General features: G+C 37.6%; 1 protein-coding gene across 1 annotated transcript in view; it reads left to right on the forward strand.

Annotated features, from left to right (window-relative positions):
* The first annotated feature begins 16405 nt into the window (after positions 1-16405).
* Positions 16406-16625, forward strand: part of SYNE1 (spectrin repeat containing nuclear envelope protein 1) — a 230181-nt gene continuing 229961 nt past the window's right edge. The window contains exon 1 of the mRNA XM_088537041.1: positions 16406-16492. Coding sequence (XP_088393167.1) covers positions 16414-16492 — 79 coding nt within the window. The 5' untranslated portion in view covers positions 16406-16413. The remainder of the gene's footprint in view (positions 16493-16625) is intronic.

The raw sequence follows: 16625 nt of genomic DNA on the forward strand, positions 1-16625 counted from the left end.
GAGTTCTGCCTATGATGTATTCTTAACATTGCAATGGTCATTAAAATTACACGTTAGGTTGGGAAAGACAGTTCATATGCATGCCTGTTTAAGTTCTGCATTCATGTATACATACATGAACTCATGAATGTAGGCTAAAGGATGTTACCCAGCGGCACTGGCAGAGACACTGCCAGGTTTTATTATTCTTGCCTAAAATGTTATTTGCTGAGACGGATGAAGAGGAACTGTGGTCAGACAATTTATTTTGTAGTGACACTCAGAGCAGAAAATGAGGGGTCTGCTAATTATATTTTTAAATTATGGCAAAATACTAGCCTAGTTGCAATACTGCAGGCTTGTCATGTATTTTATTCTGATTTTTCTTTAAAGATTACATTTTTAATTTGGGTTTCTAGAACTGTATGCTCACTTCTGTACCTGAATACAAGCAGCCTCCCTTTCAGAAATGAAGAGCAGCTTCAGTCCCAGCTGATTTCATTGAGATTTGTGTGCTTCTCTAATGATTAAAAACAGAAGGTGTGTGCAAAATGTCACATCATGTATTGCACACTGCCGATAAATACCAAGGTCTGACTATCATCTATCTCCAAAATTGTCTTTGTGCAGTACTATATTGATTCATAAGGAAGGCAGACCCCTTTGACATTGATAGGATGTGACAGCATATTAGGACTCTCCTATTTCTTACGCTGAAAGTCATTAGAAACCACAGATTCGTATTCCCTATTTCTGTGCAAAAGCTCAAGTAGCTTTAATTGCCATAGCAATTGTCTATCTGTTTGTTTATTCCATTGCTGATATTTATAAGAGTACCCACCCAAAAGCTGTGGCTGATGTCCAACTTTGCTAAGGCTTAATGCAAGATAGCTCAGTTTTCACATTCAGTTGTTTATATTTCCAAGTCTAGCAGTTCAAGATTGAATGTTTTTACACATTTTAAGTTGTTAAACTCTTCTACTTTCTGGGCCAGACAGTTATCAGATATCTAGAAAGTTTGAAATATATTTTAGAAAATATCTAAATCCAAGTATAGTACTTTTTACATCCTCCAGGTCTATTACATCTAAGAAGAGTCCTGATAACTAAATCTCTTGTTAAAGGCAGTAATCTCTTGTTACTTCAAAGACAGTATCTATAATGGGACAAACAAAAGTATTTCTTATAATTATGTCAGATATGTGTTCTATAGGCTTTAATGTTATGTACAATACAAATTTTAAAAAATTGTAAAATTTCTGGTAAGCAGGCAGTAGGTGATTTTTGTGTTGCTTTCAACACTCCTCACTTTTGCCTCTCTTCAGTGTTTCATTTTACATAATGCAAAGACTTATATAAAGACGGAGCTTTGGCTAGAATAAGCCGACATTGCTGTACTTCAGTAGGGTGTTGAGGAGCTGGCCTGTATTGCACATACAGCTAATGATATCAGAGGAGCTACTCATGTGTTAAAGATCAAAACAGATCTTTTGCCCACATACTGTGTGTTTTCTTTGTGTCCATGTGGCACTGAACAAATGTTTGTATTGCTAGTACTTACTGTTAATATGGATGTTAAAAATATAATATGCTGTGTTAGAATTAGAAAATGGAATTTTCTACATGCGCTCTGTTAAGCCACTGTATTAAAGCTACTGAAGAGCATGATGCAGTCAGTTGGTGTCCTAGATATGGCCGGGGCTCTTGCCTGCAGAATCATCTTGTCACTTAAATGACCACGTGTAATGAAGGCCGAGCCGGCCAGCACTAGGCAGAGCTAAGTGGAGCACTCAGGAGCTGTTACTTGGGAGAAATTACCCTTCCTTCTTGAGTTCCCCAGTCATTCTCCTCCCTGCTCTATCCCTATGGACTGAGATTTGTGGAGAGGAATGTGCTTAATGTGGTATTATCTGATTGACTTCTGATATTTGCATTTCATGTAGAGCATTCTTCCTTGTAGAGCTGCCTGTACAGAAAAGCTAACTTAATCATAAGGAAAGGGATTTATTCCCCGCACCGTGGGTCTCGTGACCTTATTGAATTTGTTAAATATGCCTGAGTCAAAAATGATATCCCTACTTTGTAGAGCCCTGTAAAGCCATAGGAGTTCCTGTATTTTTTTTAATTATGTGAAGAGTTTAATAACATGTGCTTGCACTTAGATTTACCTTTTCTAGCTAAAATTTCTAGAAAAGTGAGTATGTCATATGTATTTTTGGTAGATGTTTCTGAGATGAGTATATAACCCTAAAATTCTGAATTTAGTTGTTTCTTTGTGGTGTGATTGTTCAAATTTAAAGGGAGGTTGTTTGTTTAAACCAGAATTAAATTGACATAAAAGCAAACTGTGCACCACAAATGTGTTTCAGTGTGTAAATAATGAAATCTGTAAAGCAGGAATACAGAGAAAAAAGATGGACCTTGAAGTGAGTTAGGTCTTGAAGAACAGTAGATTATTCACTGATTTCTGTTCTGGGGGGATATATGAATGAAAATGTGCAAAATTTTGGAGTACTTGTATGAAGAATTTTTTTGTTTATTTTATGCAAAAATACTTTATGCCTTTAGAAATGCCCAAATGGTTCAATTATAACAGAAATAGCTTTAAGGGGAAGAGTAGCACATTTATTTGTCAACTAATATAATGTGAATAAATTAATTACAATTATTTGAAATAAATTCACTTGGATGAATCAGGGTTCTGCTTTTAGCTTTTATTATCATTCCGAAGACCTTCCATAGCATACTTTTTGTACCCTTATTTACATGTCTAATCTAATTTTTTGGGGGGGGAGGGGGAATGGCTTAGGAGGAGATGAATATGTCAAATATTCAAGAAGATGGTATATGCAGGCATGACAGGTATATGCAGGCAGAAGCATGGCAATGTCCTCACTGGATTGAGATATATTCTTATTTACTTGTCTAATAAATAAAAGGACACTAAATCACCTCTGGTCTTCATAGCTGAAGAGGTATGCATAAATTAGATGCATCAGGCGAATGAACGACTCTAGAATAAAAAAAAAATGACTTGGGTTTTGTGTGTAACTTTCTAGCATTTACATTTGGTAATGCTGAGATTGTAATTGGCTGTGGTGTAGACACTACATGGGCGAGCTGAAGGAACCCTCTCATTCACTTTGTAACATTCCTATGAGAGGGATAAGGTAGGAAGTGAAGGGGGTAATGGTTCCTCCCTGTGGTTCTGTTTTACTTTGAAGTTAGCATTGGAAAAAGTGGTTCACAGAATTCACAAAGATGCAAAACATCGAGCCTACAGGATTGGCTTGTGCAACAGGACTTGAGCAGGGAAATGTGAGACTTTGTGAGAGGTTTTCTTCCGTGCTGATTCTAGGATAGCGGGATTTTTACACTGCTTTGGGTTTGAGGCTGTGTGGTTCCCATCCAACCTCAAGATGCGGCTGATTCTATAACCATAGGCTACAGAATAAGATGCACTTTCTGTGGTAGGTCACTTATTTGATGCTTTTACTCAACTCCCTAGAATGATTACATGAATTATTTCTGTACTCATTTTGTTAATATTTTGACATTTACCCATGGAAGTACTGGTACAGTAGGTCTAATACACAGGATGAAAGTAGTGAGAGTTGCCTGCAGGTGCTGAGAGCTTGTAGGACCGGCTGCTTTCTCTTAAATACATGTAGAAAGTGTTCTGCAGGATTCCTGCAGATGTCTGCTGTCGCAGTCACACGTTCATACTCTTCTGGATAGTGTAATATATTTACCAGCAATTCTGGACTAGTCTAGAGTAGCAATGGAGAGCTAAATTTTTTCACAGTATTTCCCTATTAAGTTCTCTCCAGTTTAGGATGCAAGCTTATACCTACTGAAGTTAATAAAATGCTTTTGGACTTGGATCAAGGGCTCCAAATCTTCAGTATCTTTCAGGAAGTACAAATATTTTTTTCAAAACAGTTATAGTAACTGTGGTGCCCAGCATTCAGTTTTTGAAGGATAGCTCAAAATACTAGGTTGTGACATGGAATCATTTCCTTCTGTTTTTTTTTTTAGTTTCCTAGAATAAAAAAATATCAGCAGTCAGGCATCTCTGCCAAGGATATAAAAGCAGAGTGAGTTGCAAACACTTCAAATAGTTTGTTGTAATGCTGTGAACGTTACGTCCCATTAGGCAACTGAGCGAAGTATTTGAGCTGTGTATGCTGTGGCAGACACGTTTGGGCTTGTTTGTTGACCAGACAGTGTCTACTTTTTCTGCTGTGTCACAGATGAGATATATTGCTTTTCCAGGACTAGCAGAACAAATAAAAATTAAAAAGTGCAGACTTTGAATGCAATCATGAGAAAATCCTAGCCAAACCAACGCAGGAAGAACAAGTTTTTATGAACAAGTGTTAAACAACCCTTAACTGCAATAAATTCAGGTCTCCCAGTCACTGGGCAGGCAAACCTCCCTGGGGAGGAAGGGCAGCACCCGATGCTTCCGCGGTCTCTGGGTCCAGCAGGGTCTGTGCTCATGTTGGAGCTGCTGGCTCTCTGCAGGGCTCCCCAGCCTGCACACAGCTGTGCTCCTCTAAGGATTTACTAGCGGCCACGCAAATGCATGATCCGAGCTCTGCCCTTACCAGAACAGGGTTTCACCTCCCAAGGTGAACCCTAGGAACCACTGGAGCAGGCCAGCGTCTCCAAGTAAAAGCTTTTGTTGTTAACAGGATTTTTGGAGTTGATAATACTACAATATATGACTTAGCACAGACAAACACTTGATTTTTTTTCCACATTATTTACAGACATTTAGATATTTATTTATTGTTTTAAAATGGCCTGAGGCTTTCTCTTCATCTCCAGTGGACATGGACAAGGCAGAACAAGGACATGACTTGCAGGAGTGCTGCAGACCTTCCCTTTCTCTGTGGATGGTAACCATTGGTTTGATCCAGAAATGATGGATAGGCCAGGTACGCATTGCGACCACAAACTGCAAAGGGACTGAACAGTTCCTGTTTTCTTTTATTTCAACAAATGTTGGCAGAAAAGTTCTAGCTATTTGTCTTTTCTTATCATAAAGAGAGTAAGAATCAAATGTAATTTGTGTGTTGCAAGGTAGTATTTAGTTTGAGTTTTCCATTGGTGCAGCCTGGTAGGAAATACCTGTCAGTGTTGTGGATCAGATTAACGTACAGTGCTCATGAAACAGTGCCACAGTTGACCCTCGGGTACAGCACGGGGTTATGGAGCTGGATTTCTAAACAGGAAATGAAATATACTGTTGCCTAAACTTCTGCCTATTGCCTTTCCATCCTGCACCGGCAGCGTGCACGGGGGTCCTCCCGCATCCCAGGAAAGTCACGCGGGTAACAGCAGTGCCCTTGGCACACGTGAAGAGTGCAGCCTGTTTCTGGGGCAGGAACACCGTCACTGCCGGCTGCCTGCAGCCCCTGTGCCAGAGCCCTGGGAGGGCCGCCCGGAGCCGCTGCCTTGCCCGGAGCTGGGCAGGGGTCCCTGCTGCGGGAACAGAAGGGTCTGGCTCTTTGGAAGCAGCCGCTCCTAGAAGCGGTCACTATGTCCACTTTATTTTTAGGGTCCAAAATTCAGATTCGGAGGGACGTTTTACTCCAGTGCATCTTGACTGTTGAGTACTTTGTCTTATAATTCAGACATCTTTTGGTGTGTTTTTTAAAATTGAAGTTAAAGCTATAAATAAGCATATGTTTGTGGAGGATATAAATGTTAGTGAAATGTTTGTATCTATCAACAGGATTCATCAGCATTCTGATCCACTGCACAGTCCCCACTTTTTGCTTTTCAGTATTGTTATCTTTAGATGAAACCAACAAATGTTCCGAGTCCCCTGAGGCCTTCATCGGTTTTGTTTACTGATTAGGAAATTCAGGAATTTGGTATCTGTGTTGGTTCTCATGTTAGCTTTGTTTTGCTATTTAGTAATACAATAAAAGCATCCTAGGGTGTATCAAAAGGAAAAAGAAAAAACTGATAGAAAAGTAAATTTTAAATATGTTGTAAAGTTACATTAAATGAAAAACAAACCACACAACTCCAACTTAACTATATCAGCTAGGCTCACTGTGCTTCACTTTAAACTCCAATTTACTCTAGTGCAACGCTAGTGATGTCAATGGAATTGCTCAGTGTGAAACCATAATCAGGCCAAGTACTTCTAGGGTATTTAGGAACTGCCATCCACTATATCATGGAACAGTGACACAGAAAAGGAAGAGATGCATGCTAAATATAATGGACAAAATAAATTTGCACCAAACAAATACATTATATGAATCTGATTTGCCACATTTTTAAGATTTTTTTTTCCTTAACCACACTATGTTAGCTGTTAAAAATCAGACTAAAAGAAAGAAATAGATTCTACGTAAAGCGGAAGAAAGATGCTGTTTTCTAATGAATTATTTTGACAGAAAGTTTCACTTACGTGTTCTCCCTCATGTTATGCAGTACGTACAAATTTTAGCAAAGAAGTTATGCTGCTAACTATAGATTACTATTTAGTTTTCCTCTTGTTTAAAAGTAAATGCTATCACTGATTTTAAAAAAAATTATATGTTGATGTTAATATCAGTTCATATGGCAGTATTTTTACTTTGCTCTTATTGAAACTTTCTGGCTTTTTCTTAGTTTATGCCCATCACAAAGCACTGTGGGTTTTGTGATTCAATAATAATATTTTTCGTGCTAAATGAGTGTAATGAAGTAGGATATTATACACTTACGGACTTCAGTTCTGCTGGACATGAGGTAACAACACTTGTAAAATACAGAAGAAACTTGGGAGTTCGCAGTAATGATTATAACTCAACTAAGTTTTACACACATGTCCTGAACTCCTGAGCTCTTGATCATCTAGATGAGAAGTCATCTTGGTCATATTCTTTGTCACTGCTGGCACTTGCATGTTCCTACTGAAGCCGTGATTGAGGTAGGAGGGAGCTGCTGCAGGCAGCCCTGCACTCATCCCGTCTTGAGCAGGGCTGTGCGTGCTTGTGTCTGGTGTGTTTGAGGAGCCCCGGGTCCAATGGGTTGAATATATTGAGTGAGTTTTACACAGATTTCCTACAAAGGGCAGCAGTTTGGGAGGAAGTGGAAGGAAGTTTGTGCTTGTAATTTGCACTTTAGAGAATGCACAGGAAATCTGGGAAGAAGTTTTGACTCTGTTTTGCACTGTCTTGCCCCCCACCGGCTTTGTCTGGTCCTAGTGATGATACAGCAGTCCTACAGCAGGCAGTTTCTACCATATTCCACCTCAGTTCATGGAGTTACTCTTTCTCTGCTAATGGATACAAAAATCATGTTGTGCCCATTGGAACATGCATGGGTGCCGATTGATTACAAGTATCTACTGAACCTATAATTAGCTGCCTAGTCACTGCAATTGATAGCAATCAGAATATTCTTTCACAGCAGGAGTATTATAAGGATGCTTGAAAAAATTACAAATGCCAGTGTTGATTTGGCTCCTTCTCTATATCAGATTTTTGGCTCAAGGGAATCCACTTTTATCCTGCTCCAGCAAAACCAAATGGATTTAGAGGCAGAAAGGGCTATTTGTGATCTTTTGTAAAGAGAAGTACAGTCTATTCCAATTTTGCAGAGGAGTTGAGTCAGAGCATGCTTAAGACTGGAATAAATGCAACCAGTGTTCACCACAGTTAGAACTGTTTTTAAAAATAGCTATGTTAATGGTATACAATTTATCATTTACTGCACTTAGTTGCAGATAGTTCTGTAGAATACTTTCTAAAATGCACATACACATGCATATTTATCTTGAAACTGCGGTCTCCTAAGGGTCATTAGGTGACACAATTCATTTTGTATCAAAGGGATATTTTTTTGTTCATGAAAATGTATTGTACTTGTCTGCTTGAGTATAAATTGGGCTACAGCAGTGCTTTTATTCCAATGAATCAAAATGCATGCACCTTGCAGCTGTGTGTTTCAAATGCTATGTTAGATAGCCTGTGTTCATTTACTATGTGCATAAAAGTTGTGAGAACCCTTGAGAAAATTTTCTGATACATTTAAAAAGAAAAGGCAGGGGCAGGCAGGGACAGGGGTTTGCAAGAAATACATTCAGTGTGAAACAGCATTGGTCACAGTGTAGTTACTAGGGAAATTTGAGGTGTTCTGGTTGTCCTATTTATTACCTAGGGTGTTTCCTTTTATTTTTATGGATATTGGGTGAATTTTACTTTGTTGTATAACCTAATCCAAAGCAATAACAAAACTGTTTGGTTCATAATGAAATCTTTATCTTTTACACTCACTGATGAAGTTGCATATTTGTTGATTTTTAGCTTATATCTCAGGATTTTTAGGTGGAATGAAGATATTCAGAGAACAGGCTGTGAGTGTTGATATGTGATTAAGTAATTTTTAGGATTTATTTTCAGTTCTTCAACTTAATTAATGAGCATTAATAATCATATTCCATATTCCCTGAGGTGAAGTGTGTTCAGTCAGTCTGTGTGGGAGTAGTGTATGTACAGTCAGATTAATGCTGTAAATTCAAGGGGATGATACATGCTTAAGTGGGAATGAAAGTTGTTTTATGGTGTAGTTGCTAAAGTTCTGAAGTAAGCTAAGCATTCAAAGAGGCTTCTAATTTGGATAAATTTGGATAGCTTTTTACAGGGGTAGCTAGAGTTCTGCCTCCTGCAAATGCATAGAACTCTTGACATTGCAAATAGCATAGGCAAATAGTAAAAAAAAAAAAAGAAAAAAAAAGAAAGAAAAAAAAAATACTGGCTTGAATTGCTTACAGTAAATCATAAACTTTTTTAGATTTCTTTCTTGACGGTAATTCTTAATTAGTTTCTTTACCAGCTGTTTTTATCATTCTATTGCTGAACCAGCCTTCCAGGCCTTGACAGACCGTAGTCACCGTAATAGAACTGTTAAGTATCAACTATTCACTAGAAGAAAACCTAACAGAATTCTACTGTGTGGCTAACAAGTTTGTCATGAAGTGTTAGCAGCCTTTTTATATTTCACTGACTAAATTGAGTCATAAGCCAGGCACTGATTTTTTTTGTTACTTTGGGGACTCCCTTAACATTTAGACAATCAAATGTTTTCAGTTGGGTGTTCGGATATTTAACTTGAAGGGCTTTGCCTATGAAGGTGATACTGCCCAAAGCTCAAAACAGTAAATCCTGTGCAGTTTTTATGTAAAGAGCTCACTGATGGTGAATGGATTTGTCCAACACTCAAATTAAAACAAGGTGTCTGTCTTTCTCTTTATGGAGAATACTTTTATTTGTAACTGTACAGCATAGCAGGCTATATTAGTTGGCTGCAGAAAGTTACTATTCCTTTATTTTATCTGTGTGTGTTTTCTGTTAAATTTATGCTGTTCTGTTTTGCTATAGTCCTTTTTACTGGTATTGGACTTATTATTGAATTTGTTAATACAAACAGAAATGTTTGCTGCTCTTATTGGTGAATATTCTGAATTTATTACCTAGTATGCTATTCCTAATAGCAGAATAAAGAAAATTGCAATTGCTTTTGTGCAGAACTCTCACAAGACATTGGTATTTTAGCCTCCCTTTTGTTAGGTTTATGGTTGCCTGGAGCTTCGAATAGTAACCATGAGATTAACTGGAATCTTGCCTTTTGTCTAAGGTTTGCTTACTAGTGAAGCTGATACCGTAAGCTTCCACACTTGAGAGGGAAAAGTATAGTTAGTGACTGAGCACTTAACACTTTTGGGTGTGTCATTGTTTATTCATATCAAATCTTATACAAATACATAAGGTTTTGCAATTCATGTCCTAGACAAAAGTACATAAATACATTTTTTTCTCTGTGGCTGTGTAAACTTTTTGCCAACAGCAACTAATGTAGCTTGGTTTAGACTAACAAAATTTGAACAATTTGCATCAGAATTTGGCTAATATATATTGTGGGAAAAAATTATCTGAGGTATCTGTTTTTGATAATTAGATTCAAGCAATAACTAATTAATTTACAGTTAATAGCATAAAAATCCTAACTAGATATTAAGCAGCAAACTGTCTTTCAGCCTCTGATTTTTAAATGTAATTTTTACCCCAAAGTTTTCCAAAGTTTGTGTTGCATCATAACACACATTTTTCCTTTTACTTTTTCTTTGTTCAGTTGGTTTTTGGACTTTGTGATCAGGGCCTGAAATTTTCCTCTGAAGTTGCCATCCTGGAAGTGTAGGAGAACCTGTGCCACCTACTGTCCAGCACATGCAGAGAGGTTCAGCCGCACGGCTAAGAGTAATGTGATGGGCAAAAGGGCTGAGGAGCAACAGGGCCATTTTGGATAAGACTTGTGATATAGTTTCAGCTCTTTTCCCTACTTCAACTGGCAAATTGGAACTCCATCCCACTACATTTCTTCCATATTATCAGTGCTCCTTCCTCATCTGGAAATTCCTATTTTCATGTTAGGTGCACAGAATACGCATTGAAACTAAGTATTGTTATGAAATAGGAGCAAAAAGGCCCTATCAAATGAGTCATCACTTGCCTTTATAAGCTACCAAACCAATAAAATACTGCTGGAGTCCTGGGAGATTGCTTCAGAGCTTTGTTCTGCTCAAGGGGGTGAAAACCTTCTTCTGATTCCAACTTAAATATATTCATAATCCATCTGCTCCCTTTGGCTGTTGTGCATTTCCATTTTTTTTTAAGTTAAAGAACAATTTTCTTATGTAGCCTTCATTCTTTTCTTTCATATATTTCCACAAGTGATTACAGTTTTTCTAAGAGGAAGTCATCTAAGCTATTTAGTTTTCTGTTATACTGACTCTTTAACATTTTGATTTCAGCACTAGTTCCAATTGTTCGTGGTTTTTGAACATGGCCTAATCTTTCTTCTAATGTTTGATCAGGTCATTGTTTTTGTAGTTCCGTTGTATTGGTGTTTACCAAATACGAGTCATTAGTAGACTTCATAAGTACTGCTGTATTTTTACCTGTCAAAATTATGTTTGAAAGTATTAAATAATACTGGTAAAATTATGTCTGAAAGTATTAAATAATACTGGTAAAAGACTAATCTTTGAAGAATTCCAACTTTTTTTCTTTGTTTCTAGTTGATGAAGATTCTTCATCAAAATAGCCATTTTTGGCTGTTTTTCTCTCTCAGAAAAATAACTTTGTCCCTGAGTAAAATGTCTGAGTTAGATGCTGTTCATTTTAAAACTGGAATTTGTTGTCTGTTTTACAGTTAAGTACCACATTTGCAATACCAGTTTAAAAAAAAAAAAAAAAGGACAAATCAGATGGAGGTATGAAATCACTGTGCATATGCCAAAGCATGTTCATCTCTTGTGAAGGATATTATTCAAAAATAGCAGATGGCTCTTGCTGTGGCAGGAATAACCATATGATCTAAGTCCATGTTGTGTCGGTACTAGACTTCAGTTAGTAAGATTTGTGCATACGCAGCTCACACTCTCTACTTCACTCTTAAAATCTCTTCAGCACCGTATAGGTACCAACTATCATTCTATTTATGGAGACTTATAAATATTAATTTGTTTCAGCAGGCAATACTAGATTTCTCTCTTAATCAGGTAAGACATTAGCATAAGAAATAGCATTTTCCGTAGAAGTGAGTCTTTATATGTGCTCACAGGTATCTTTATTATATTATGATCCATGCTTGGAAGGTTATTTAATAGCTAAGGTCCTGATTTGAACCCGATTTGGAAGATACAGGAACATATGTATAATTTTATGAATGCACTGAGAAACTATGATGTCTTACACTTGTTTTCTAATAATATCAAATAGTTGTTGACTTATAGTAATGAAGCTACTGACTTCAAAAGGAATGGCTATGTAATGAATACATAATTTGATTAAAAGTGCATTTAAAATTATTGAGCCTCATTCAACATTCAAAAAATATTGCGTATTTTTCCCTTAGGTAGAGTATTTTTGGGTTTTACATCTCTAATTTGTTGTAACTCTACCAAAATGATCTCAAGAGAAAATTTGCCAGGCTTGGCACAGAATAAATAAAAAATAAGAATTCTACTTTGTTATAAACTTGTAGTATGCCATTTCAGTGACCTTGGGCAAAAATGTCACTGAGATATGATTGCAGAATGTCATACCCCTTCTTCCCATGTGCTCCCCCCGCCCCCCCAAAGACAAGAATTATCCACATGTGTTTTATTTTTTGCCCAGTTTTGTGTGTGGACATGCTGCACCCCGGCAGCCTGATTTAATGTCTTAATCCACATGTGACTAGTATGTCTCCATTAATTTAGCTTTATCTCAGTAGATTCTAATCTCTTCCATGCTGAAGTCACATTTTCTCCCCTCTTCTAGGGTGGTCAACTCACTATAAGCATGGAAGAAGAGTAATCTTATTGTTGGTAGTAAACATTGGCTCAATGCCATACATTTGGTGTAAGGAATTTGAGCTTTTGTGTTTTCTAAAATGAAAAGAAAAATCGAGCGTTGTCACCCAAAGTTTCTCTAGAACATAGTGATTGATGATGTGAGCTGTTGTTAGTGTCACACAGTAGTAACAAACATACTGGAAATCAGTGAAAACTGTTAATAGTAATTTTCCTTCCTGACATAGTTGACCTCAGGAAGGCAATACTTTCATTTTTTCTAAATATCATAAAGTGATTACAAGATGGAATTGGAGACTATATTTTGAATCTTCAAGCATATACTACCTTAAATCTGATAGATATTTCTGTAAAACATCAGGTTAAATATGAGTGTAGAATTACTCCTTAGATTGCTAACTAACAAAGATATCTGTAGACTTAGTGGTGCTCTTCTGGGTGGATTTTAGCACAACATTTTATGTGTGAGACGTGGTGTGACATGAGCATAGGTGCATAAGGGAATTTAGGATCTAAATTTAGGCTAATCCTGGCCCTGTCAGACCGAACTAAAGCCATTGCAGATGCAGCTTATAAAAGTGAATTAAATGAGTTTGTAATAGTTTTTTCTAATGGATGTTCACTTCCACTTTCATTTCCAACTGTATTTGGCTGAGTGCTGATGTTATAAAAATGAGTAATGTATTTATGTCCATATGGAGATGAAGCCAAACATTCACAAAGATGATCAGAGTATTAGTAGAACAGCAGTAAATTCATAATTTCAGTATTTCAGGCATAAATTCAGTAAATGCAAAGTACAGATATATTTATGGATCAGGTTGAATACATTCTGCTTTCCCATGTGGGGAACAAAATGTACCCTGTCCAGAGCAGAGCAGGTTAATTACAGTTCATTCTTTCAATTGTCCAAAACAAAATGTGAGCAAGTAAGGACTGGGCATGAAAAAGATGCACAAGGGTCATAACAGTGTTATTTTTGTGATGTCTTCCAATCCACTGCAGACAGTCATGCTGCTCTCACTAATTTCCTTAACTGGTGGGAGAAACCCTTCTGATCAGGGTCAAGAGGTGCTATGGACACTACAGCTTTGCCCAGAGTGTGGGGCCAATGTGCTTCATTGGTGCTAAGCATCCAGATTATATCAGCAAACCGTGCTTTATTCAGGTTCCTGCACATTAGCTTCCCTCCCAAGAAGGCCAGAGCACAGGCAAGTGGGGAATTTCGTATGCATGTAAAATGTGCGTGTTACACCCGGATGTACAAGACTATGAGCTAAGGTTGCCTGTAGACCAAGCACTGTGTGGCACTAGGAAGCCCAGATCTGATCCCTCTTGTTTTCCTGTTGGGAAACTGGCCAGAGGATGGGGAGCCAGTGGATCTTGTTTTTTTCCTTTAAATATATTTTAAATATATATATATATATTTATATATATTATATATATATTTATATATAAATATATATAAATTTATATATATATATATATATATATTTATAAATTTAAATATATATATTTAAATATATATTTTAAATATATATATATTTATATATATATTATATATATATAAATATATATAAATATATATATTTAAAATATATATATTTAAAATCCTAAATGAATGACTCAAGAACATACTCCCCTTCTTGGTATCAGTACTGCTAAACTGTCATGTCAGCTGCACAGCAGTGGCTTTGAAAGTTGTTCTTCCTTCCTCCATCTTATTTTGCTCCCACTGTCCATAGCGCTCTCATCCTTTATTTCTCCTGACTGAAGTGTATAGGGGTTATTGCTAAACATGGCAAGCCATGAACAATATACTAGCTTTAAAGCCACCATCTATGTGCATTGGTTTGCCAGACCAAAACAGGTCTGGCATTGTCCTGTAAATACATTAACTACAAACGTAAGCAATTCAGTCTTCCTGCTTTTCCTTTATACAGTACTCCTCAATAGAGTAACCCATCTGTTATGGAGGCAACTGGTTATATGCAGGTAGTTTAAAACATTGCTTCTTTTCATGACTGAAGCATTCATATTATTGCTTAGACTTTGCAAGTTTTTCTACAGCTATTTTTAAGTAAAAAAGGTCTGTAATGAAGATGGAAATTGTAATATAAAATGTCTTTCTTAAAGCTTTAGGGAATTCATCTCAGACTGCTGACCAAACCACGTCTCCCTGCAGGGTGCTGTTCACCACTTTCTGTGCTGTGACGTGTTCCCAAGCAACATCTTGAAAGACTGTAGGTGGTTTGGCATGCTTCTCCACTCCTCCTTATCCATAGTTTCAGGTTATTTTAACAGTATTCCGAAAGGCTCCAAGGAGCTGAAAATAAAAATTGGAAGCTGGTTGGAGATTTCAGGGCAGAATTAGCAAAAGCGAACAAAACATAAAAGGATAATATGTCAAAAATGAGGAGATGTGAACAACTTGAGTTGAGTTGCACTAAAGACGCAAAAAATCTCCCAAATATTAAGTCGTCTAGAGTCAGTCAATAGACTGATAGCCAGGCCCACGTGTGCAAACTGGGCTGTGTCGTGTGTGTGTGTGTGTGTGTGTCTGTGCGTGAGAGTCCTCCACGTGACACCTTGCAGCACGTCCTGTCCCTGGAGCTGCAACCGGGGAGAGGCTGGGCCATGGGCGACAGGCAGAGACCAGGATGCTCAGGAAGCTCTGTCTCTAAGACAGCACTGTGAGAAAGCGTGCCACTACTCCCCCTCCCTCATACATGCTATGCATGACTATATATATTATAATATGCATGCATGATGACTATTTCATTAACACGGTCGTAACTGTCCCAAGATTCATGGTTGGTTTTGTTCATCTCTTAAAATATTATTTCTAGTTGACTTTAAGTAAATGCATCCCATTCTGTTTGCCCTTTTTCTTACTCAACCTGAAAAATCAGTTACCAGTGCTTTAGTAGAAAAAAAGATTTGCAAAACTCTGGCGATACTGTCAGCCATTTAAAGCAAAACATTTGATTGCATTTTAGCCAAGCCTTGTTGCCATGTTTCTTTCATACACAATATGTTTTTGTCAGTCATTTTCTTTTGCATAAAATTAAGATTGATTTTGACCTCTCTTTATAGTGCTGCATTACCTATAATATATTAAAAATATATTTTGTTCTCATCTCAATAGTATGCAACCCTTCTGGCCCCTGCAGGTGGACAACACACAAATCCCACATTTACTTTTTCATAACACTGTTCATTTCACCAGAGCAAGGCAAAGTCTGTTCAAATGCACTGATGCTCTGGTTTAATGAAGTAGAAAGTGCTCTATATTTTCAGAAATATCAATATGTTTCAGGCTATTTTACCTACACTCAAAAAATTCTATGTCTCCTTACTTATTTTTCATCTTTCTTATAAAACAATTTAAATATATTATTAAAAGCTGAGTACCATGCTTTTTTTTTCCCCTTCACGTTCAGTGCTTCCATTACAAAACTGAAGGACATCCCTTTCTAAACAGTAAGTATGCTATGATGAAGCCAAGTGGCCATTTTTAACAGCTACTTTCTTTTTTATGTATGACAATTTAGCAAAGGGCTATACCTTTCAGCCATTTTTATGCTTGCTGAGCAGTATATTATGAAAAAGGAGTGGTGAGAACACTGCACTGCTTTTTGCAGCCACACATCTTGCTGCCCGAGGATATCAGTAGTGTATTTGGGTTGTCCCCATCCCTGGATGAATTATTCAGGCTCTTGACATCAGAGGTTTCCGTCAGCGGATTGGCTGTGACTTGGATAATAAAATCTTTGCTCAGGAAAACAGTCGAGGAGGAGGATGGCAGTGAGACCAGCAGAACTGCTACTTCAAACACAGCTGGCTTCTCCTGGCTGTTGCATCCCTGTAAGAATAAAGCAAGCTGTTTTTAAGGTCTGGCTCCATGTGAATTCTCTACTAGGAACCAGTGGAGGGATTGGTGCGAGAGGCCAGTATTCGCAGCGCAGCAAGTGATCAGATTGCTCTTAAAAATATTGCTTGTAGCTGTATTCTAAATACAAGCTGCACACTCGCTGCGTGAGCCAGGAGGAGCCACAGAAGCAGCGCGTATGGCTTGTTACAGAGATGCTGGTGGCAGAAACGTTTCATCGTTGAATTTGCTTCCTAGATTCTCTCCATACCGGCAGGGTAAGTGGTGCAAGGCAAACGCTGACATCTTTGCAAGCAGGGTGAGCACGAAGAGCTGTGTGACACATGCGTCTTGTGACTGTAAACAAGCATCTCTTCCACAGAGTATTTACGTCAGGGAAATTTGTAGAAA

This window comes from Tinamus guttatus, unplaced genomic scaffold (genome assembly GCF_059628265.1).
Source record: "Tinamus guttatus ecotype Peru unplaced genomic scaffold, ASM5962826v1 Tinamus_guttatus_pri_ptg000716l, whole genome shotgun sequence".
NCBI classification, from domain to species: domain Eukaryota; kingdom Metazoa; phylum Chordata; class Aves; order Tinamiformes; family Tinamidae; genus Tinamus; species Tinamus guttatus.